This window comes from Arthrobotrys flagrans, assembly GCF_004000055.1.
Source record: "Arthrobotrys flagrans strain CBS H-5679 chromosome Unknown unitig_3, whole genome shotgun sequence".
In the NCBI taxonomy this organism is placed as follows: Eukaryota; Fungi; Ascomycota; class Orbiliomycetes; order Orbiliales; family Orbiliaceae; genus Arthrobotrys; species Arthrobotrys flagrans.
Window position 1 is genome coordinate 1,661,862 of NW_027137547.1, and position 24,105 is coordinate 1,685,966.

General features: G+C 46.4%; 6 protein-coding genes across 6 annotated transcripts; 4 read left to right on the forward strand and 2 right to left on the reverse strand.

The window, feature by feature from the left end:
- Positions 1-7,363: 7,363 nt before the first annotated feature.
- DFL_001869 (uncharacterized protein) lies at positions 7,364-9,975 on the forward strand (the record flags this gene model as incomplete). Its single annotated transcript, XM_067630560.1, has 4 exons — positions 7,364-7,544; positions 7,698-7,760; positions 7,831-7,935; positions 8,000-9,975. The coding sequence occupies 4 exons, from the start codon at positions 7,364-7,366 to the stop codon at positions 9,973-9,975; spliced, it is 2,325 nt and encodes a 774-aa protein (XP_067493193.1).
- An 884-nt stretch (positions 9,976-10,859) lies between these two features.
- Positions 10,860-12,629, reverse strand: DFL_001870 (uncharacterized protein; the record flags this gene model as incomplete). Its single annotated transcript, XM_067630562.1, has 5 exons — positions 10,860-10,890; positions 11,063-12,011; positions 12,075-12,186; positions 12,253-12,372; positions 12,429-12,629. 5 exons carry the CDS (start codon positions 12,627-12,629, stop codon positions 10,860-10,862), a joined length of 1,413 nt encoding a protein of 470 aa, XP_067493194.1.
- A 2,174-nt stretch (positions 12,630-14,803) lies between these two features.
- DFL_001871 (uncharacterized protein) lies at positions 14,804-15,856 on the forward strand (the record flags this gene model as incomplete). Its single annotated transcript, XM_067630563.1, has 4 exons — positions 14,804-14,853; positions 14,922-15,642; positions 15,711-15,772; positions 15,847-15,856. The coding sequence occupies 4 exons, from the start codon at positions 14,804-14,806 to the stop codon at positions 15,854-15,856; spliced, it is 843 nt and encodes a 280-aa protein (XP_067493195.1).
- A 468-nt stretch (positions 15,857-16,324) lies between these two features.
- DFL_001872 (uncharacterized protein) lies at positions 16,325-16,825 on the reverse strand (the record flags this gene model as incomplete). Its single annotated transcript, XM_067630564.1, has 1 exon — positions 16,325-16,825. One exon carries the CDS (start codon positions 16,823-16,825, stop codon positions 16,325-16,327), a length of 501 nt encoding a protein of 166 aa, XP_067493196.1.
- A 772-nt stretch (positions 16,826-17,597) lies between these two features.
- DFL_001873 (uncharacterized protein) lies at positions 17,598-18,706 on the forward strand (the record flags this gene model as incomplete). The annotated part of the gene is made up of 6 exons (XM_067630565.1): positions 17,598-17,663; positions 17,742-17,778; positions 17,849-18,000; positions 18,074-18,234; positions 18,295-18,630; positions 18,700-18,706. 6 exons carry the CDS (start codon positions 17,598-17,600, stop codon positions 18,704-18,706), a joined length of 759 nt encoding a protein of 252 aa, XP_067493197.1.
- A 2,826-nt stretch (positions 18,707-21,532) lies between these two features.
- DFL_001874 (uncharacterized protein) lies at positions 21,533-22,943 on the forward strand (the record flags this gene model as incomplete). The annotated part of the gene is made up of 2 exons (XM_067630566.1): positions 21,533-21,933; positions 22,016-22,943. 2 exons carry the CDS (start codon positions 21,533-21,535, stop codon positions 22,941-22,943), a joined length of 1,329 nt encoding a protein of 442 aa, XP_067493198.1.
- Between the last annotated feature and the right edge of the window lie 1,162 nt (positions 22,944-24,105).

Genomic DNA, 24,105 nt, shown 5'->3' on the forward strand with positions numbered 1-24,105 from the left:
AACCATGAGTTTGTGATAGAAAATCCTACGGCAAGCACGGACAAGAACGAAAAGGCTCTTTTCAGTTCCGATTTGTAGCCCATTTCTGTTCTCATTACTGTATTTAGTCCAACTTTTTTTTGAAAATTTTTACATTTGATATGCTTGATCGGAAATTTATAGTGCATATGCAACCAAATAATAATGATTCTACCGTTTGCTCGTTTTATGGAAAATACAATGTGAAATAACATACGAGCTAACTTCAGGTTGTAGGAGTCTAGCGAGGAGCTGTCTGCAAACTCTCCATAATCTTGACGGTCTTCGCCTTTCGGACTAGAAATGATAGCATCTCACTGCATATCTTAGATCCAAATTCGATATCAGATTTGAGTTGATCACAATGTTGTCGAAAATCCGCAAGTTGGTTCGATTTCTAGTCCGAATTGTAATTGAAAGGAGACTAAATATTCCAAAGGGATTGGAGGTTATTTCCCCACGAAAGACCTAGAGAAATATAAGTACGAAGGCATTTTTATTGTTTTACCTCTGCGCCCAGGATATAAGGTATGTAGCACAAGCACTTACTTTTCTGCCTAAGTGTGTGATGTTCTTTCTGTCGTTCGCAGCACAGCTTGACCAGGCTAGTAATTAACGATAAGTCTCCTCGAGCTGAACTTACCTCGTGCTAACGGTAGATAGACATCGTGGATCTGTATACCACTACCAGCGCTGCAGCTGCAATGTCAGCCAGAAAACTAGAACTCAGATCTGTGCAACTTATCCCTATTGCATAAACTTTAGTTCGCTCATTATACGAGTGGTGTTCATTGCTTATCGTGCCAATAATTATCTCGTAAACCGGACCAGGCGAATAAGCTATGAGATGTCGGCTCGAAGAGGAAGTTGGCTTGACTCAAAGGCTTGTAGGTGTAATCGTAAATGATATATGTATATCTCCGAACTGACATTTCTAACGTCATCGGTATATCATCCATTCTGGAATGATGTCAGGGTTGGTATGTACCCTTGGGGAGCCCAAGAGGTCCGACCTGAGGAATTCGAATACGATCATGATCACGGCGTAACGTTACATAGTCAAAAGATACCGATAACCAAACCCGTGCGACCGCAGATTCAGATAACTGTTTCTGGCAGTTAAGTAGTTAGCTTTGTAACTATCATTCGAATGATGTAGGCTATGCAGGTTGAGGTTAAATACCCAAGTCCTATGGGCCCTACAGCTAGGCCTTAGCCTCCCAAGACCAGACCTGTTATATTCCCGCTCGCAACACAATAAACGTTCAAGATTGGGGTCTGAACTGGACTCTTTTGGCGCTTGCAAAATGCGAACGCAAGTTCCAAGAGTGTTTAAGGATTTTGAACATTATTGCAACCTATATACTTAGTTTAGGTATATAGCTATATCGGTCAAATTGACAACATATTAGTAACTGCACCTTCGACCTCAAGTTATAGACATTAACGAGTGAGTGCCATCTACTAGTGCGCTATAGTGCAGACGCTGGACTACAGTCCACTACTAAGTAGCAGCGCTTTGGGTAATCTGCAGAATAATTCAAATTCGGTGCCCTTTGCGCGTGCAGCTTAACTAAAAAATAAAATAAATAAATAAATAAATAAAAATAAAAAGGCGTAAAGAATACTGTGGTCAAGAGGGATTGAAGATTGCGAGATAAACCGTCCCGGATATGTGCACAGCCACCCAAAAAGAGGTGGCGGGAAAGCTTGAACCGGAACTAACCATGCTCATGTGCTTCGTCAGGAATCGATCTTCCCCAATACCGCGATTCTATTGATAGAAATCCGACCACGCGATTATGCAGGCGTCTAGAGATACAAGTTATGACCTCTAGGTACAATCGCTGGACTAGCCAAAGGCTGGAGCCGTGCATGCAGCACGCCCATGTGCGGGACCCTGCTGATTGAGGCATGAGGTACATCTAGAGCTATCCTTGCCTCCAATTCCATGTCAATTTCAAGGTTTAAGGGGCCCTTCTTTGGGCTTAGAAGCGGCAGAAAGGAGATTATGAGGCCTATACCGTAGCCAATCTCCAAGACCGAATGTAGATGAACAATGCAAGCCTGGCTTCTTTAAAGAAACCCGGTGCACCATTGTGCCGTGGCCCTTCAGGACCTCGGGTGGTTGAGGGGTTTTGGATTTGTAGCCTGCGTCTAGACTAAGTGTCGCTGTAACAAAGTAAATATCTCTAGGGGCTGTGCAGAGCAGTCGTTGTTAAGAAACGAACCGTCGGGATAAAATATTTTGCCAGGGTTGAAAGCTTGGTTGATTCAGTAGACGAGACCAGAGGTGAAATGGGTGGGGAGATATGTATACGATTCAGTGTGGAAGTGATCTGTTGAGGCTTCGTGCTAACCAATACAGCCAGATGCAGTACCCACCCATGTAGCTTAATAAGGTGGCCAGAGAGGTGGGGACCAGATGAAGAATCAATTCGATTCCGGGATTTCAACCAGTTAGATTACGATTGGATAGCATTATCTCCAGGACACATTGCTACCCGGACCACCCATCTTGTCTTGGAACTTCTTTGTCAAGGAATTGATTTGCCCCACAACAAAACTAGGTAAAATAGACTTGTGCCTTCCGAATTAGCCTCTACGCGGTCTCAATATCCACTTCCCTGCTTTTGCTGACTACGCTCATGCATGTATATGCTGAAAGGCTCCACTTGTCATATAGAAAAAATGGATATATCAGCCTACCGCATACATTGGTTGGCCAAGGCACAATGAACAACATGAAACAATATAACTAATCAAAGATATGTGATACAATTACCTCAACAAGTAAACCCCCCAGGTCGAATACCATTGTTCTGGATTTCTTGGAGATATGTGATTTTTTCTGGATCTACTGGTATTTATTTTCACGTCGTTGTTGTGACTCCGTGTTCCAGGAAAGCATATCTCGGTTCTCTAAACCCAAAAGCAAGTGAGGTCTCAAGAGGACAAGAGTCGGATCGCTCCCACTTTGATAATCCGCAAGTATAGGCTTGAATTGCAGTTTAGCAAATATTCCGAGAGAACATTCGAAGGGGCCTGCACATGGAAACAAACGCCTCGTGTGGTATAGTTAGTGGTAGGCTATGCTGGACAGGGACGGGTTAGCCAAATGGCGCGGTGTTCCGCTCCGCTAGCGAAACACTTATCCCGATGAGGGCTATATACCTCTCTGGCGCGAGTCAAGGAGTATTTAATTGGCACGTATGCGGTCAGGGGCCCCACAATTACATACCCTACCTCCATGTCCCTATATCTAATATTCCAAATTATCTAATCGCCGTATGCTTCTTCGTCCCCTCGAATTGGGAACCGCGTTGATGAACACGTCTTAACTGCCTAGCAGGTTCCATTATAACGGAATAGACCTATGCCGAACGTTACATCTCATGCAGTCTAGTTCCAAGACGGGTGCCGTCCCACATCTCATGCACGTGTACGTGTAGAGCATCCCTTAATTTTGAGATATCGATTCAGCTTCGAGAACAGCGAGCTAGTCGGCCGAAAGAGGGGCTGCGATATGCCATATTCGCCTACCCTAGCTGGGAGACAATGGCTAAAGACTCTGAATATGAGGATATCAATGTAAACTATACTGCATTAGCATGCAAGGCGAATCCCGCCCAATGCAATGCAAAATATTGAAACATCGATATTATATGGTATGCCTAAGACATAAATTATAAAGAAAACTTATGCTATGCAAGGGTAGACTAGGAAGATATGCAGAACGCGGGATGGCTGCAAGATACAACCGCCATGTACGGAACTCGACACTAAATGTCTAAAATGTTTTCCCAAAAGAGTATACATCAAGCGTTATATCGATATACCGCCAGCCCCCCGACCATCCGTCTTGGGGAAGAAATCTATATTTGGGGTGCTAGGAATTGTTCCGAGGTAAGTTAGACGGCTCAAAGCTTAAGAGCTTAATCATCCGCGAAATGTTAGCCTGCAGCCGTCTGGTCAAGGAGGTTGTAGGAAAAAGTTGGGATTTGTTGGATTGTGGAAAGCATTCATGGGACGCTAATTGCGCCAAGACTGGTTGGGCGAATGATTTGGAACTTCAACTAGCCTTTGTACATGGAGGGGATAACACCCCTCCTAAACGGAAAACAAACGCGGGGAGGCAGGGGTCTTCCGTGGCGCTAATGAGAGAATTCGAGGTTCACGGCTAGTATTGTTCACGGCCCTCGCCCAGGCTTCCAAGTTGATATGGATTGCTACGTCAGCAGAAAATACTCTAAGTTGCCTCGGAAGGCAGACTTAAAGGATGGTTCCACTCCTGCACGTGTTGCGATATCGTTCCGAGTTCTTGGCGAACGCGGCAAACGGACGAAGCCTCAATATTACGTGGAGACAGAGGGTCACTGGCTGTCCTTACTCAGCATCGCAGTGGCTTTGGCATGATGCGAACCCACTTACAATTGGGCAAGCGCTACGAGTTCACGTTCGAAGAAATGCATCGATCCTTGCTGCCTTAAGCAATGTTAAGAGGTTTGATCTAGCTAAATGCGAAGATCCTTGGCAGAGACTGAGGGAGAGCTTCCTAGTTTACTTACATGTACATCTACTTGTAAAGTTTGTCTCGAGCGCATATGTGTTGCAGAATCTATGGGCCACAAGAAGTTTAGAAATCGATCGCACCCCCGCAAATATCAAGAGAGGTCGAGGCTACACAAAACTAAAATGGAAGCTAGCCATCCTGGGGCCCCTCTTATCTCGAACTAACCTCGCAAAATGAACATTTCGGGAAAGCTGGGGTTCATAGGGCTGCGTCGTCGGGCCGATCGATCATGAGCTCTTTGCATGCATCTGAGTACTCTTCGCCAAATTTCTCTAGAGAGAGGACCGAGGATGCGGTCGACATGTTTGATGAAATGGTCTTACTGCCGCAGACATTTAACGTCTCAACCCAGCATGGGGGTCTCAACCTTGGGCATTCTCCAATCCAGGGGGGTGCTCTCTTGGGCATTCTTTAATTCGATACGAATATTAATAGGATGTCGTGACCTCGCACGAACCTCCCTGGTCTGATGGGCTGGCTTTCACAACAAAGCAACTAAAGCTTCGATGGCGAAGCCACGCTAGGGTGTGCTATCGAAGTTCTCAAGCTACCACCAAAAGCTACCCTGGGCTGGGCTGATATGAGCTTGTGATCAAGTGTGCATATTCGCTTCGACTGCCCATTTCCGGATTAGTCGCTGATGGTGCATGCAGCACCAATCATGGTTACGGCCGGCGGTTTCCTCCCTTCCATTCCTTCTAGAAGGACTATCGAAGGTTGTTCTTGCATGGTCAATCCTGGTTCCCCTCCACCTTGCAGTTCCTTTTTTTTTTTTTCGAATCATTCCGAGATCAAAGTCTTTCTTAATCAGCATAAATTCAAAATGAGGAACGAACCGTGGTGAGCTCTTGAGTTAAACATCTGCATGATGGAGGGTTCGATTCCGATTCTTTGGTTATCGTTCTCGATGGTTTCCCAGAATTGTCTCACATTTGATTCGGAAAACCCGAATATGATACAGCCTTACCGCTAAAGCCTGCGGATTTGAAGCGACTGTTGGTTTGTGCCAGTGGACATCGCTTGAAGCTGCGGTTGAATTCGATTGATATTCCAAATAAAGCTCCTAGGTGTACGTAACAATCGAAGGGGAGGTTCAAAGCCTCGATATATTTCTTAGGTCGCCTAAACTTTCACTCTCTAACCTTTCATCAAAGCTAGTTGTTACGGCTACAGTTCCCTTCTGATGTGCCGCCCTTGTGTAATAGATCGAAGGGAAAGGTAGCGAATCGTAGCTGCATGTTTTGTCTCCCTCACCCCCCCTGTCGGATGGCTTGAGAAATCATCTGCATGCCCACAGGCCCCACAGTGACATTTTTAGAACGAACGCTAGAAGGTGTACCGAAGCTTCTTTGCGTCTTCTTTTTCGGGCTAGGTGTGGAGGTTAGAATAGAAAAATTATCCAGAGAGTGGGCATGGAAAGACTTGTCAGGCCGGTGCGGGATGATTGGAGTTAGATCGACAGGGGACGGGTAATTAGGAGAAGACTGCGACTGCAGACGTGGTGATATCGGCATGGTTGACTATGGCCTTGCTTAACAAAGCAGTTCTCGGTTGCACGCGACGTTGCTTTCCCCCAATCCACAATCGGTAGCCTGAAGGAACAGGAAGACCGCAGGACCACAGAAATGTATGCCAATTCGACGAAGATATTTGAGAGCTCGAAGGAACTCCAAGTATAGTATCAACGAGCGGTATCAAAACCAAAAGGGACTCGGAGAAGCTAGAAGCGAGTTCCTGGTAGGGCTGTTAACTTGGGCACCAACCACACAAAGAGACATATCTGAGCATCGCCGCAGTCCAAGTCGAACGAATTTGCGCAATTGTCGTACCACAGATGCGCGCACTGCCATGCCACAATCCGAGATATTAAGGAAGGCCAAGGTCAGAATTTCACTATTGCCCACTGTGATCGGATACGCGCAGACTGCACATACCAAGTTGGTGGGGTCCCAAACTCGCCGCGCAGAACCCCAATGACATACAATCATTCAAACACTAATGAGCTTTAGGCAACGCCGCCCACTTTCCATTCTCGAAGAACCAAAAAGCAAATTCGAGACAGAGCCGTGTGCGGCTTGCACATTAAATACATAAAAAAAGCAACCCTGTTTGGAACAATAATTCGTTCAAGATGTTTGTAATATGATCTAGCCAACACTAGCTAGCCATGAATGAAAAAGGGTGCTTTCCACCCTTGTCGAGTACACAAACCTCTACCTGCTGGTACATCATGCAGTAACCCTGCCCGCCATAGGATGAAGACGAGCTTGCAATTAACATTCATTCGAGCACAAAAGCGCCTCTGCTAGAGCTCCCAGAAGATGGATATATTAGGCCCTTGAGAACTACCCTGGAAGTCTTTCTGGATACACTTTCTCCCCATCAATTCGATATAAGATACATCTGATTATATATCTCAAGGATATCTCAATTGTTCCAAGTCTTCAGGCCCCAAATCTTGTGGAGTATAAACGTGCAATAAGAGGACCCCGAGCCTTGAGCAATATTTTTTATATCCATTTCTCTACTCATAATATACCTATATTGAACGGTTCATACCGCTCCAGCGCTCGGGTCGACGCTTTCAAAACCTCGATATACAAGCTTATTTCCTTTTGGAACTCCTCTTGCATTGAAGCTGCGATTTGGGACATCTACAGACCTTCGCCACAAACATTCTCGCTAGTGCCATTAGTGGCCCACCCGACCCGACAATAACCAATGGCGGTGACCCTGGATCATTCCATAGCACTGCAGCCGCACTTATTCGAAATGTCTTCCTCAGCTTTTCCATCTTCCCTCCCCTTCCCTTCAGATACCGAAAGTTCGCAAATGCCACCCGCTAGATCAAAATCACACTCGCAAACAGGAACGTCAGCGACAAGCGCAGCAAGCCAATCTGTCGCTGGCACTGCTGGTGTAACGAAGCCGAAGCAGAGTAAAAGCAGGAACGGTATGTTTTTCTTTACCTGTCTTTGAATCCAATTCATTCAAGAAATTACCCCCCGGCTCTCAAATCCGCCCCAAATCCGAAGCGAGTCATGGGAGAAAAATGCAACATAAACAACGCGCTGCTCCAGATGCTAATCGGGATCCAAATGTATAGGTTGCGTTACCTGTAAGGCAAAGAGACTAAAATGCGACGAAACAAAACCCACCTGCTTACAATGTAAGTTTAAGTGGATCTTATCTCTACATACTAAAACAAAGAAGTAGCTAAAGCAAACCCCTTCGGCTAGGCGAGAAACGAGGTGTCCCTTGTGGTGGATATAAGAAAGATTTCAAATGGAGGGCATTCGAAGAATCAGACCTAAGCGGGAAGGGTTCAAAATCACGGCCAAAGCGTATGTGTTACACGGAGTTCAGAATCGACACTGGTCTAGAAGCTAATATAACCTGGCCGTGTAGCCCTCTCGAGTCTCCCAGCCAAGCCAAAGCGAGGCATCTCCTCCGGGCCTTCTAGCCCTGCATTGTCCGAGGCCTCCTTGGGTTCTATACACTCCCCTCTCCAGTCACCTCTTCCTATAACCCCTTTGAACACACAATTTGACGCTCCTCCGACGCCCCCTCTTCACCACCTTTACGCCTCAAGCATGTACCCGCTTGGAAATCTCGACAATACCTTTATCCCAAACCCACCTTTCTCAGGAGCCGAAGTACCCCGGTCACATCCTACTTACATGGATGAAGAGAGGAGGGCATCTATTTCCCCGAGGCTAGAGGATCTTTTGATTCCCGGAAGTATATTAAATAGACCAATACCCCTGCCAGAGTACGGCGACTTTACACGTAACAGATCCTACCAACCTACTGGCATGGATCTGGGAATGACAATGCCTACGGACGATGACCAAATTGAAGAGGTTCCAAGAAATTTTCTCGAGGGCGGTTGGAGTGTCTCTGACGAATCCTCAGGTGCCAACTACCAGACTCTATCAGACATATTTCGACGGCCTCGTGTCGATATTAGCAGCTCTGAGATGCTAATAATGCATTTCGATAAGCAAACATGTGGGATTATGTCAATTAAAGACGGCCCAACAGAAAATCCATGGAGAACATTGATCTGGCCGCTTGCGACCCAGATTCCCGCTCTCCGCCACGCAATTTACTCGATGACAGCCTTCCACATGTCCCACTGCAGACCAGAGATGAGGATGCAGGGCATGGAACACATGAAACACAGCATCAAACATCTCGCTGCGGGCCTGAACACCGGGAGTATCCTCCCAGAAGCTGCATTCGCGACGACCCTCGCTTTAACTTTTGCCGAAGAATGGGATCGACATATCTCTACCGGAATTGAACATTTGCGGGGAGCCAAAGTCCTAGTCAATCAAGCGCTAGTCAGGTACCAGAATTACCCAATTACTAGCACTGAGATCTCGAGACTTAGATTTCTCTACAATACCTGGGTTTACATTGACGTCCTTGCCCGTCTCACTTCAAATAACGATGATGAGTCTCAATCTTTTGAAAGCATCTCACCACTCCTTAGCGCCCCTATGATGATGTCGTCTGAAGTTGACCCATTGATGGGATGTGCTACCACCTTGTTCCCGCTTATCGGGAGATGCGCGTCCCTAGCGAAACGTGTTAGGAAGAGCAAGAAGAACAGCGTCACAATAATCTCGATGGCACTTGAACTCAAGACCGCGATAGAAAATTGGCAACCAGATGCCGTTTACGAACCAATCGAAGACCAAACCTCGAATATCGATCATTGTATTCAAACCGCTGAGGCTTACAGATGGGCAACGCTTCTCTATTTACACCAAGCTGTTCCAGAGATTCCATCTCCCTCGGCCCATGAACTGGCCGAAAAAGTCATGTGCACAATCGCTTCGATTCCTACCACTTCCCGTACATGTATCGTTCACGCATTCCCTCTTCTCGCAGCCGGTTGCGAAGCTGTCGGTCAGGAAGAACGGGAATGGGTCGAGAAAAGATGGGCTGATCTGATGCAAAGACTCTGGATCGGCAACATCGACCGAGCCTGGGACATCGTCAGGGAAATCTGGACACGGAGAGACAACTATTTAGGCGAGAAACAGAGCGTATCCATGGTCACCGATATGGACTATACTATCCGCTCGCACATTTCTTCCAACAGCAGCACTCCAGCTCCAACCGGAATAGAAGACCCTACAATGTACCTCGACTTCCAGAAGCTCAACGACGACCTAAACGGATCTCCAAGCCAAACGGAGATGATGTGGGGCGGTAGCGTCACAGGCGCGGAAATGAGGAGATCGAGTCCGACTCCAGGCACCAGAATCAAGGGTTTGGAAATGGACGAATGGGATTACGAGACGTCAATCCGAGGCCGACTGTCTTGGGTCGGTCTGTGTGCCGAATGGCAGTGGGAGATTTTCATTGGCTAGAATTATCACTTTGACCTATCATTTTTATTCGTCTATATTATACTTTTGGGTACTACTGGCGTTCTTTGGTCATCATTAAACTTTGTAAATATTACCTGTTCATGTATATAACATTTTGCTTTTAAGCCGATCTAGAAGTTTCAGCGAATGGCGTTTACGTTTGATTTTCTTTACGGTATACCATTGCTTCGATATAGTCTTTCGATATAGCGCACGGATATGTATTTTTTTTTTTTGTGACAGATACGGACCCTGAAGAATCCACTTCGACCCCCCTGCTCAACCCACGCAGTCCGTTCTTGCCAGCTGTGTTACATCAGCAATTTTAATCACGAGACTTTACATAAGATACTCGAGCTACATGCAAGTCCCACATTTCTACATATTTCAAATATACCCCTGCCCCGTGGCTTGCAGGGTGGCATGAAGGTCGACACCTTGCCGATATGCCACAGTTCGGTAGGCTACACTACCTTGACACACGAATTTTATAGGGGTATCATCAATCTTCGAATTTTGACATAAATGGCGCAGGTATAGGGGTTCCTGCAGAAGATGCGTGTCTCTATCATCCTAAGAGGCTAGCCGATAGGGGAAAAGCTGATTCGATGGAACAGGATCGAACCTCCCAATATTATTCACCCTCATAAGCAGTTGTCTAACAGTAATAACGCCACAGCCACATGTATATATCAGCAATAAGCAAAGAAGAACAAAAGAAGGGTGTGTGCTCAGAGTGGTAGGGGTCTGGCGCACAGCCGAGTGCTATGAATATCGAGGTACGCTGAACGAAGCTCGACATCTAAAACATGCATACGGCGTTTACAGCCGAAGTGTTGAGATATCTAAGTTGAAGTGGATACTTTGTTACGGCTCACTAAAATTCAGACGATTTCCATGTAACGTCTCGTTTCCCTGCAATCGAGCCGAAAGTGCATGTGTTAGCTTGTGTTCAAGGCTTATATACCCCGTTGATGCAGTGTGGCTGTGGGTCGACGCATTACATGATCACAATCAAGGCGATGGACGTTCTTGGCTATCAAGCACAAGAGGTTGGAAGACTTGGCAAAACTAGGAGCAGACTTACCAATCCGTAACTGCTTCTTCCCATTGCCGACATTCATGTTCTCTTGTCCCTCCAAAGTGGTCAACAAACGCATCTCCTAGGACCTCTCTTGCAATGCTCCCCTTCTCCATGAATTTTGTAGTAGCTGCTTGTAAAGATTTCGCCAGTCTCTCACCACCACTTGGCTGCGTCTTTCCCAGGGGTGGGATTGTAAGTTGCAGCTTCTTCTCAATCCCCCTATATCCACAAGCTAAGATAGCCGCCAGGGCAAAATGCGGGTTACAATCGGCGCCCGGGACTCGAACTTCAAGTCTCGTCGCCTTCGTTGACGCTGTGGGCGGAGTAATAAGCCGGATTGACGCTGCACGATGCTCTAGACCCCACGACACCGTTACTGGAGCCCAAAAGTTCTCTACTAGGCGCTTATATGAGTTAATGGTTGGAGCGAATAGCGGCATCATGTACGGCAATCCCTCGAGAACCCCGGCAAGGAACTGCCGGCCAAGATCTGAGAGATATGCGACATCTGGATATGGAGGGTTGGGATCCTTCTCTTCTCGAGCAAAGATATTCTTTCCGGTTTCTTTATCAACGATGGAGATATGAAGGTGGCCGGAGTTTCCAGGCAGCCCCTGCTTTGGCTTCGCCATAAAACAAGGTGTTATTCCGTTCTTCGCGCCGAGAGCTTTGACGGTCAGCTTGAATAGAGATGCTCTATCCGCCATTTCTGCAACATCTGTGAATGCCAGTGCCGCCTCATATACACCAGGTCCTGATTCCGTGTGCCACCCTTCGAGTGGCACTTTGAAGGCTTTGCAGGTATCATAAACTCCGTAGTAGTATTCCTGGAAGAGAACGGGGCGGGTAAGGGAGTATCCGAACATTCCGGGGGTAATGGAAGGGATCGATTCCGGCTTTTCCGATCTGATATTATCTGGTGATGCGGAGAACTGGTAGAACTCGTATTCCGCTGCACACATCTTTCAGTAAGCTAGTACTATGCTTGAGCAGGATAATCATCAAATCTACCGACCTCCGGCCATGGCCCCCATGCCATCTTTCTCGAATTTTACCAATGCAGATTTCAGAAGCCCTCTGGGACAGGGTGCAATTGGTTCGTCGGTATCTGGATCGTAGAAACTAACCTATAAAGACGTTAATTCCTAGACACGCAGTGTTGGGTTACTCATCAGATACGTTGCGGTGCATACCAAAAAGAAAGGGACGTTGTTTTCCCATGGAATTCTTCGGAAGGTTTTGAGGTCGACTTTGGCAATAATATCGTGATATCCGTTCTCTTGGTTGGATATCAACAATTCTTTAAAGTATGTCTGTCAAACATTTAGTATAGCATTTGGTAAAATATGTTTTACGAATTGGATCTTACCTGATCGTGCATGTCCCAGCCAAATATGACCGAGCAGAAACCAAATCCAGTCTTGATGATGCTTTTGAACTTGTCCAGCGAGATCATCTTTCCGCGCAAGATCCCGTCGACATCGAGACCAGCCAATTTGACTTTGTCGTCGCCATTGTCCTCCAGAGTCTTAATTATGGACTCAACCGTATGTTCTCCTTTTGTAACCATTTTTAAAAATTTTCCGGTGACACGAAGGATCCCGTTTGTTTGTTGTATTCAATGTATATCGATATTCAGCAGGGTTTGAGACACCCTTCCGAAGTTTTTCCCAAGCTATGCAGGTCCCTTCCGGTATTATATCGAAGATTTTGCAGTGATGCGCCAGTAGATTGACAAAGCCAGGGGTTTCTACGGCTATCCCAAGTGAGATCAAGGCCTATCTGATGTATCTAAGGATGATGTTGGGGAACTGCGTTGCGAGGACGCCGCAGCTGTGGTTCGTTCCGCGGTGGATCTGCAGCAGTGGACGGGACGGGGATGTTCGAGTGCCCGAGTTATGTGCGCGCGATATTATATTACTACAACGTTAAGCCTTTTCTCCTCGACAATGGAAAATTTCAAACCTAAGTACTTGCTAGCTGGTAAGGTTTTCGGTGACGAGGACGCGGATACTGTCTCTTAAGTACTACTTACTAACCACTGCTCCTCTACCTCTTTTGAGTATTCCAAGCGGCTCCTTAGAATGGGTAGGTACGTAGCTTATCGCACATAAGTACCTCACTATCTTAGGCCCCGTTCAGACAGGGTATGGTTGCACCTTCCAAGCTTTTGGTACAGGCGAGAGAAATAACCCGGTTACACTGATGAAAGGCAAAGAAGGATGAAGTAATGACGATATATCTTGAGCACGAGACGTCGACTTCCACGAATATAGGTATTCCAATATCGCTCACCACCTGAGAGATATCGCAGCCAATGTTGTGTGGGGCAGCCCTTAATATGCAGGACAGCCTACGGAGTGCATATTGGAAGGCTTAAACATTTCGATATATCATTGTGTCCTGTCGCTCTTCGGTACATCATTTCCTGAAGTGATGAGCTATAACTAGAACCCCCCCCCGCTTCTTTTGCTCCGCTCGATGCAGGTCAAGTATTGCGTACATCTTGTTGGGCTGTTGCCTATCCATGTTGGGCACATGTCCAACGCACGGTCAGCTCTCAGATTTTTCGAAGTTCTGAATGACCGGGTTTTCAAACTCGAATCGAGAACATGAATCGGAGAACTCCTTCTGTTTCGATCCTGTCAAGGCTTTGTTGGTGGTAATTCGCTTGTGGTTGCGTTCATGTGCATGCAGAAAGAAGCGACCAAGCCTAAAAGTCCCCGTCGCTTGTGCGCAGTCCATCCGATTTGAGACAACGAGAAGCTTTTCCGGGAATTTTATATTCGTGCAGACCCCCATATAACCCACCGTGAAGTTCCTAAACAGCGGTGAATTGTTTCCAGAAATGTCGGTCACAATTGGTGCACAAAACGGCGGCGGAGAGATCTGGTCGCATTTCCTCTAAGAACAACGGATTGAAGTCAATACTGGATAGAGGATCGCTAGATACTAGATATAGATCTTATGTATCCTAGGCCGACCGTTCAATATAGCATGCCCTCGCCAAAACCAGCCCGTTCGATACTCCTTCAAGAGCTCACTGCATGCATTCCATTCTAATGCAATGCATAATCTGGTCACCGGGTCACCGGACTGCTAGTTCAAGCATCGTACTAGTACTTCGCCCATGCTATAGGGCCATCGATTAATTGGAAATATAAGGTTGATAGTACCCCTAGCGGCATGCATTTGAGCTTCGCACTGATTCCGGCGTCGGAATAGCAGGCAGTCGCTGCTTTATCGGACGAATCGAGTGGCAGAGTGGGGAACTCTCTATCAGTGAACTAGTTAGCGCGTACGTCTGACGGGACAGAGAAACCGTCTGCCGGGTCTGATTTGGGGCGAATGAATGTAACGGTTGGACAGGCCAGCTCTAGAACCCTCGCCACCTCGCCGCCAGCAAGCCAATTTCGCCAAATGCCAACGCGAGATGGATCAACTAAATAACTGTCCGTGGGAGAGGAGAGAGGAGTTCATACATTTGACCCAAAACCAGAGTATTTTAGTGTGATCCTCTTCCTGTGGTCACCGGACTTTTAAGTTCAGCGGTGGAACTCCCTCCGTTCGGAAAATTCTATTTCAACTTTATCTTTGACCAGTTTACTACATTGCGAACCGTATAAATTCGCGCCTTCGACTACCCTTCAAATCGGCTTAGAAAATCCGTTACGCTGTCCTTGACAGACTAAACACTCTATTACCCTAGAAGTATCCGCATACCTTCCTAGACGAAGAGACAGAATGGCTGGAAGACTCGCTGGAAAGAACTGCATTGTGACTGGTGCCGCTGGGTAGCGTCCTCTTCTCGTCCACCACTCGTCCATATAGGGACTTTTACTAACATTAACATATGGTCCAGTGGAATCGGCCTGGAGACATGTATTCTCTTCGTCAAGGAAGGCGCGAGCGTCGTCATGGCCGATATAAACAGTGAAGCTCTCGAAAAGGCTGCCGCTATTGTCCGCCACTTCAAGGGCGATGCTAAAATCAAAAATGTCATCTGCGACGTCTCGAATGAGGAGTCAGTCCAAAATCTAGTGGCCTCGGCGGATGAGTGGGGTGGTGTCGATGTCATGTTCAACAATGCTGGTATCATGCACGGTCAGGACGCCGATGCAGTCGAGACCCCAGAGAAGATTTGGGACCTCACTCAGAATATCAACGTTAAGGGTGTCTGGTTTGGTTCCAAACATGCCGTCTTGAGCTTCAGGAAGCATGGAAAGAAGGCCACCAGCGTCATCAACACCGCCAGTTTCGTTGCCTTGATGGGAGCTGCTACCCCCCAATTAGCCTACACCGCTAGCAAGGGGGCTGTTCTAGCTATGACTCGAGAGTTGGCCATGATTCACGCTAGAGAGGGGTTCAGGTTCAACTCCTTGTGCCCGGGACCCCTCAACACCCCCCTCCTCCAAGAATGGCTTGGTGACGATGCTGAGAAGCGATTCCGTCGCGAAGTACACTTCCCAAGTGGAAGATTCGGAGAAGCCATTGAGCAGGCTCATGCTGTCGTCTTTCTTGCGAGCGATGAGAGCTCCTTCGTCAATGGGACTGATTTCGTCGTTGATGGAGGGTTATCTAAGGTAAAGTCTTCCCGATAAGCTCAATTCATTTGCCTCGTTCCTATAATAACCTTGAGTTTTTTTTTTAGGCGTATGTTACTGCGCTGGGTACTGCACCTGCTGCTCCTAAAAACAATGCGTTCGGTCTAGAGTAAGTTGTCACCATAGATGCACTTAAAGATTTTCGAGACTGGCGATGACTAAACAGCCATCCTGTCTACCTAGGAAGAAATAAATTTATACAAACACTATCACCGTTACATCTTAATACATAGCTCATGACCCAATAGACGAATGTTCGGACTAGGCGTTTTCATTTGCGTATCTGGGCTAATCGGCTTCCCGATATCCATGTTGCGTTACCGGCGTGGTTGACTTCTCTACAATTATTGTACAGGCCTAGCCAAAATAAGTTTCTATAGTTATGAATTCAGGAATAGCACATCATTGGGAACTACATCGCATGTCCGATGAAATATTTGCGTGGGCACAATTAGTAGTTATAGACAAAGAATCGAGAGTAAATCGTTTAGGAGAGTTTTAAGCTTCAAACAACCTTTCAGAAAAAACCGAGATGTCAACCCAAGCACATGACGCCAGGAGCACCAGAAGATCGAGCGCGATAGAAGGTAGAGGACAAAACAAAAGGGAAACAATAGAGTTTATGTACATCTTCGAGGGTTTGGTGACTTCTGGTTCATTATTAGCTCTTCTTCCCCAAGGTTGATTTCCAAACCATAAATGTGACAGTCCCCGCCAAAGTCCCAAGCCCTGCACCCCCGACTGCACCCCTCCAAAGTGGCAACGAACCTCTCCCCGCGGCTCCAAGCAAAGCGCCAACCATCAGTCCAGCCGCGGAAAAGTCGTCGAGCTGGGTCTGACCAGTGTTTCTTAGTAACCTCCAGCTTCGGTCCTTCCATTCGATGTCTTCCCTGCCCCACATCCTGCCAAGAGTCATTGCACCACCTACTCCCAGTGATACAAGGGCACCTGTAGAGTTTGATCTCAGCAGGAGCATTGTGATAGGGTATACGGTTGCCCGACGGAGTATGAATGTAGACGCTAGTGGAATAGCAGATGAAATAAAAGCCCCAATTGGGAGGGCTCTATGCATGACATGTGCCGTAAGGATGAAGTGGCCAAGCGGCTGGTCCTCCGCAAACTCGGAAGTCGGTAGCATCCTATTGAGAGCCATGTCGTACATAGGTAGTAACTACTTAGCTTGTGAGAGTAAGGTATCTGGTGGTCTTAAAGTATTACTACTTAGGTAGGTATCTTTCGCCCGTTGTGGTCTTAAGGAGTGTGTTGAGGCGTGTTGGATATTAGGGCGAAGCTTGACTTTGTGAGCTGCTACTATTCCAATCAATTGAAGGTGTGATGTCGAATCCAGGCAAATATATATAGACATTTGAACCCGTCAAGTTTTTCTCGTGCGTACGTAAGTACCGTCGTCGACCTGGTCAATCTCGTGGCCGTTCCCGGCCAATGAGAGCGAGTGCATTTGGAAACAATCCACTATCGGCGAATACAAGCCCGACCACCGGCAACAGCCTGATGCGTAAATACTCATGCCATGCGGCTGACATGATAGTCTCCTTAGCTCTTCCCAATATGAATACCCGCTAGAGCTGAGGGGCATCGATAAACACTGATAGTTCTCAAGCGCGGTGGCCTCGTCACATACTTAAGCAGACTAGTATGGAGTATTGAGATATCGGTCGGCCCATGATCGGCTAGCTTGTTATGATGTCACGGTCTCTTTTTTTTTTTGCCGCGGCTACCGTTTCCTCAGGGCCTAAGCGTAAGCGGAAGCTGAGCGGGGTGCTTCGGCTGGGACTTCCCCCCCGCCATAGTACAATCATCCCCACTGAGACCCTTATAAGCTTATCCTCTCGAAACCTCCGCAGCACAGCATTAACATCTACACATTCCAACGTCGTATTCATAGCCATCTGGCATCGAAAATAACATTTACAATGGATAAAGTTTGCGAAGCGTGCAAAACACTGCCTCCGATTGTGGACCAGGACTCCTATCAGGAGGTGCGTAACATCTTGTACACCAGATCCACGTCGTACAATTGTCCAGCCGCCATACTAACGTCATTCGCGAGGGATCAGAAAGGCGGTTATGAAGATGTAAATGGTTTCAACTGCTGTATGTCTATAGTTTTTTGTGGTGCATGAGCATAGGAGGCTCGCGAGATTGGTAACTCAACGGACCGTAGACATCGCTGCCCCGCAACCCACACCGGAGACCTGTATACTCTTTATCTACGATATCTTCGGATACTTCAAACAGACGTTACAGGGCGCCGATATCCTCGCCCTTACTGACCCCGGTCATGTCGTTGTTATGCCCGATTTCTTCTTTGGGAAGGTCAGATCTCGCCTTATCAAGTTCCTGCATGTATCGACATGCTAATAGCAGCCCACGCGGTTGCGATTTATAGCCTATGGATATCAAATTATTTGAATCGCCTGAAGGGAAGGAGGCTCTTGGTAGTTTTTTCCAGAATGAAGCCAACTTGGAAAAAACTAGGACAAACGCATTGAAGGTTTTGGAAGGCTTGAAGGAGAAATTCCCAACAGTAAAGAAATGGGGTGTCTTCGGGTAGGTGCCACTATTCAAGGAACTGGCTTGGTTAAAGCTAATCGGCCATCGATAATATAGTCTATGCTGGGGTGGAAAGGCAACCACTTTCATTTCTAAGGATGCTGCCAGTGGTTTTGCAGCTTCTGCACAAGCTCACCCGGCTATGCTTGATCCTAAGGACTTTGTAGACTTCCCGGTTCCACACTTGTGTCTTTCCTCGATGCACGAGAATAAAGAAGATGCCGAACAGATAAATACAATCCTCAGTAATCGCAATGATGGCAGCCTTGGCAAAATCTATCCCAATGATATTCACGGATGGATGGGTGCCCGTAGCAACCTTAAGAACGAAGCCGAGAAGGAATCTTATGAAAAGGGATATGCGGAAGTCGTTGAGTTCTTCAAGAAAGCTTTGTAGGACCTCTTATTTATTTTACGTTTTGAATTTTATAACATGTTTACTGACCGAGTTTCTACGGGCAGGAGCTGATTTCACAAAACCTAGGTCTTCCGTGAAGGAATACTCTAGGCTCTAATGTGTTTATGTTTGCAGAAATCGGTTTACGATGCTGGTATGGGCCGGAGATATGGTGATGTATACGTAATAATCATTGAAAAGAAACCATTATTAGGGGTTTCTTCAAGGCCGATCTCTTCGAAGCTTAAGCTTGTCTGATCGACTGAACGATGGACTTAAACAAGAGTAGTGTGAGGTTTTAAAATACAAAGCTTAGACCCCCCTGCTTTCCGCTTCTGGCTAGAATTCCGGAACCGGTCTTGCATAAGTGCTACTCGTCGTTTCCTGGAATGTTTAGCATAGTTCAGAACCAATCCCATGATCAGATTGTTGGCTGCTATAGCTTAACTTCTACCCGAAGTCTGTACAAATTTACAACAAGGTCAACACAAAGATATCCTGAAAATCACTAATTCAATATCAGCATAAAGCTCGAAGTATGTATAAGTTGTCCTAGCTATTGAGAGATTGATACAAGTGGCGAATCAATCATACTGCGGACTTAAACGACATTAAATCGTTCGATTATCTACTAGGTATTCGCATTATGCTAGAGATACCTACGTGTTTTTTTTTTTTCTGGCCAAATAGATCTATGAACACCCGGGTACCCGACGCAACCGGTTTCATTAGGCAAGCCGTACTGATATTCTAACCTGGGATTACCTTGAAATCAATAGTAGATATTTACCATGGCTATCGTGCATACTATATCGGCTTGTTAGAATACCTTTTTCAAACAGGACAGTCCGTACCTGGGATTGGAGCTAAGTGTCATGCATGCAAGGAGGACATGAATTCCAAATCAGACGGGCCGATCGACTTTAATCGACCACATTGAGGCGAGAACGTTCTAATTCGTGGTTTTATAGCCCTAATTAAAACCAAGGAATCCGAATAAACACATCATGGGCATGTTGGATATCACGGTCCTGACGAAAAAGGTAAAACTTCAAATTTGGAAAGGGATAAAATTGAAAGAAAAAATGTTTGCTGGCATGAAATGAGGTATGGATAAGGCTCAGGGCCTTGTGTTACCACACGAGGCTTTAAACAACTAATTGAGTGATCTCGATTCCTCGCTATCTTAGAGCGTAATTTTAGATTGAGAATCCATATTTACCGCCGTTCCACATTCGACAGCCCCAGGACTTCCATTTACATTTTAAAATTCGCAAACGTTGTGTTTCGAGGAGCCAATGCCTGAGATCTTAAACAACCTGGATTTTACGATAAATGGGATTTGACAAGTCGCAGGACGGCATGCGCTATGGCACGAGCATTCATGCATGAATCGGTGAAATAAAATGCATAAAATTTGAAGCTAATTCTTTTTCAACCGAAGCGGCTCCTATCAATGCTCTTTTGGACCAGATGCTTTGTTGATTTGCAGTTTACCCATATGGTGTTCATTCTTTTTGTGCCTCCTGTAGTTGCAGATGCATGCCCTACATCGGCTAGAGTCAAGTGCTTCAGCCTCACCTGAAAGGGAAGCGATAACACATCAAAAGGAAGTGTTCATGTGTAACCTGGCTGCAAAATTATACAACAGAAATACTTACAAGGATGTCAAAAATTTATGCTTTTGGCTTTTGGATATGCTCAAACCTTACATAGATACCGGCATCCACAGCGAGGCAGTTTCTTTGTTGCAGTAGTAACGCCGAATAGTACCGATTTGAAGGGCACATCATGCTGTTGGAGACAACGGGAAATTGAACGCCATGGCATTGAGCATCCGAACAAGCGGGCGCGGCATCTTGCAGCAACCCCCCCTTTTCCCGTACCGTTCGTTGAAGGACGGAGAAGGCTAACGACTGGAGAAACCGATGTTCACCTTGAGATTAATATCATATGTAATCATCAAACAAAAAGGAGACGCCGGTTTAAGTTTAGAGAAATATCAAACCAAAGACGTCGGTGGGTAGGAGGCCGTGATAGAGCAGAACCTCTAGATGAAATTACAATTTATCACGATTTAACCAGAGGCATTTTTACCTTGACCTGGACATGGTTTTTTTTTTTTTTTTTTTTTGACTTTGGTTTGTTAGCGCACATACTCTTCAAAAGCGACGGTGAAGAAGACACATGGGAGAGCAAACCTTGTTGGACGGCCTTTTTTCCCACTATTCCGTCCCCAACCCACCAACATCAACTAAACCATCAAACAATCTCGGACATTTTACCAGTTGCACGCCTGCTCTGTTGCACAAGCCCAGTGTCGCACCCGGGTATACCCCTGGCCTAGGGCCGATCCCCAACGCAGCTCCCGGGAACCTGGTGTCACCTCTCAGGGGGTGTCCGGGACCCAACGCAACACCGATGATGCTGTTCTAGGCTAAAGTGCCGTTCTTGGCGACCTTCAGCCAGCCTTTTTTCGTAACCACCTTCCTTCTCTCCCCTGCATTCTAACCAGTCCCAATTATTGTACATATGCCGGCAGGTGTTTGTACGCTCGTTTGGTCGGTCCATGATCCATCATCATCATCCAGAACTCCATTATCTCCTTGCGCTGTCCGTGGTCACCCAATGGGTTTGGTTAAGCCCATTTAGTTGATGATCAAGATAGCGGCATACCTCTTCTGTACTTGGTGAACATACTTTCTTTGCCTTTAACCCCACTCCCATTTAATTCATTCATTTATTTTTCTAAACCTACCTCCTTGTGTCCGGTGGCCTTAAGTGCGCTGTGGAAGACCGCTGTTGCCTTACCCATCGTCTCAATCCAGCGACGTGCTTCGAGTAAACAAACCGCTCCTGAATAGTAGCATTTCATAATTTGTCCAAGTTATCACCACCATGGACCCGGACAGGTCGCAATTTTCTCCATTCGTGGATCCTATAACGCCTGTAGGGAGTGTCACTCCGTATACCTATGGCTCCGAACCAAACTCCAATAGAGGTTCCTCATCGGCGCTTCCCAGCATACTCGGTCCCCAACAAAGATATTTCCATTCGCGACGGGTGCCAAAGGGAACAGTAGAGAAACCCTGGCTAGAGAAGAAGGACCCGAAAGAAAAATGGGTGACGATTATTCCATTAGTTGGGATTTTCATCGGCCTGGCCGTATCAGGATATCTGGTGTACGATGGATACACGTCTGTCATTCAACATAAATATTGTCCGGTATACATGGAGGATTTTCAGAATGGCTTCAACAGCGATGTTTGGACACGAGAGGTTGAAGTCGGTGGATATGGGTAAGCTTTCCCCGCTCTCAAATTTCAATTGCTTGATTCTCTGGTAGTCGCGCATCTAATCGCAGGCCTCCGTGTCACATAGAAATGGTCAATTCGAATATACCACCAACACAGATGAGAATTCATATGTCAAGGATGGAAAGCTCTATATCAAACCAACATTACAGGATGAAAGACTCATAGTGCAAGAAAACACTATCAATCTCATCAGGCAGGGAATTTGTACCTCCGACATCCCCAAGAACTGCATCACTTCGACAAACAGCACCAATGGAACTATCGTCAACCCCGTCAAATCCGCTCGTATCAACACCAAGAAATCTTTCAGTATAAAATACGGCCGTGTCGAGGTAAATGCCAAGCTTCCTCTTGGAAAGTGGCTTTGGCCTGCTATTTGGATGTTGCCTGTGGAGGACACCTACGGACCTTGGCCTCGCTCTGGTGAAATTGATATCATGGAAAGCCGAGGCAACGACTATCGATACCCTCAAGGTGGAAACGATATCGTTTCTTCAGCTCTTCATTGGGGCCCTGACAATGCCCATGATGCATGGTGGATGACAAACGTCAAACATCGTGCCCTTCACACTACATATTCCGCCGGCTTCAATACTTTCGGGATCGAGTGGTCGGACAAATATATGTTCACCTATGTAAATTCTCGGTTACTCCAGGTACTATACACCAAGTTTGAATCGAAGGGACTATGGGAGCGAGGAAACTTTCCACTCAGCAGCGCAAATGGAACACGGTACGGCAACCCATGGGAGATCAGCAAAAACCCGAACGCTCCTTTTGATCAAAGCTTCTATCTCATTCTCAATGTCGCTGTTGGAGGTACCAATGGTTGGTTCGAAGATGGTGTTGATGGAAAACCCTGGGTCGACGCTAGTCCTAACGCGAAGAAGGAATTTTGGAATGCCCGGAATATCTGGGCAGCTGATTGGGACAAAAATGATAACCACGCCATGATCGTCGACAGCGTTAAGATGTGGCAGGAATGCGACTGAATTTGCGATATCTTGATTTTTTCGGCCTTTTTTTTCTATTCTCTAAAAAATTTTAGAAAAATTATAGAGGGAACTAAGGCCCAAGGACCATATCATTCATGATTTCGCCATCATATTTTCGTTCCAGACATTTAGAGCTAGAACTCCCTTGCTCTCTGGAAGTTCCTTGTTATCCGTCTACTCCTGTGGGTTTGCACTGCCATGTTACTTTTCTATATATGTCTACGGGTTTATTGGTTTTTCGGCGCTGTTTGTTGCTTTTGCTATATGTAAGGTTATGGGTCAAATGCTTTTAATATCGCCGGGATGTCGGATTGGGTAGATTATTAGTAATCTAGAATGTTATTCAGCCTCTATTCAGGTATCATATTGTACATTAGCAAGATACATAGTATATGGTACCCGAGCATCCGCATGGTTTTAGCGTTAGGACCGATATCCAGACTTTCGATGGGAAAGTGGGCCGTACATCGAGGTATAATATCGAATCGCCGGTTTCTTACTGCCCAAGCTCACGTACAGAAGCTAGAAGAGCCATGTATCTATCACAAGGTAATACGTCCATATGCACATGTCTGGCAAGTGAGTGGGGGCCATGGTTACATGTCACCTTAACCCACGGACTTAAACTTAAGGAGCCTTGAGCTGCTGCTGTGTGTCAATATAGTTTCAGATCCAAACCCAACCTTGAGTTCTTGGGCCTGTAGATGATCCACTTTTCGACGTCAACTGTTGCCTCATTTTTTCGTTCGCTTGGACTGGGTGAACTAGCCACACGACTGGAAGGCAGGAACAGGAGGCTTGACTAGGGCCCTTGCTAGCTCCTAAAATACTGCAGCTCGAGGCATGCAGATGGAAACTGTCTTGCGCGATTTCTAAAGCACCCTCGTTCTGACTCGATATTCTTCACTTTTGGCCGTGACAAAAAGAGGTCCTGGAATGTTCACTTATCAACGCACTGGCACTGTTGAGGTTTATCTCAGAACAACCAATTCAGCTTGCAGATGAGACCAGTGGCCACCCCACGCAGGATGTGCTGGGTGACCCCCAAACTTGAACCAATGCTGAATCAACATCCCAGCCGCTGCTCCGTACGCACGCCACGGAATATTTTTTTATCAGCTTGGGTCTATCGAACATGGGTACGATCTGGGTTATCCTG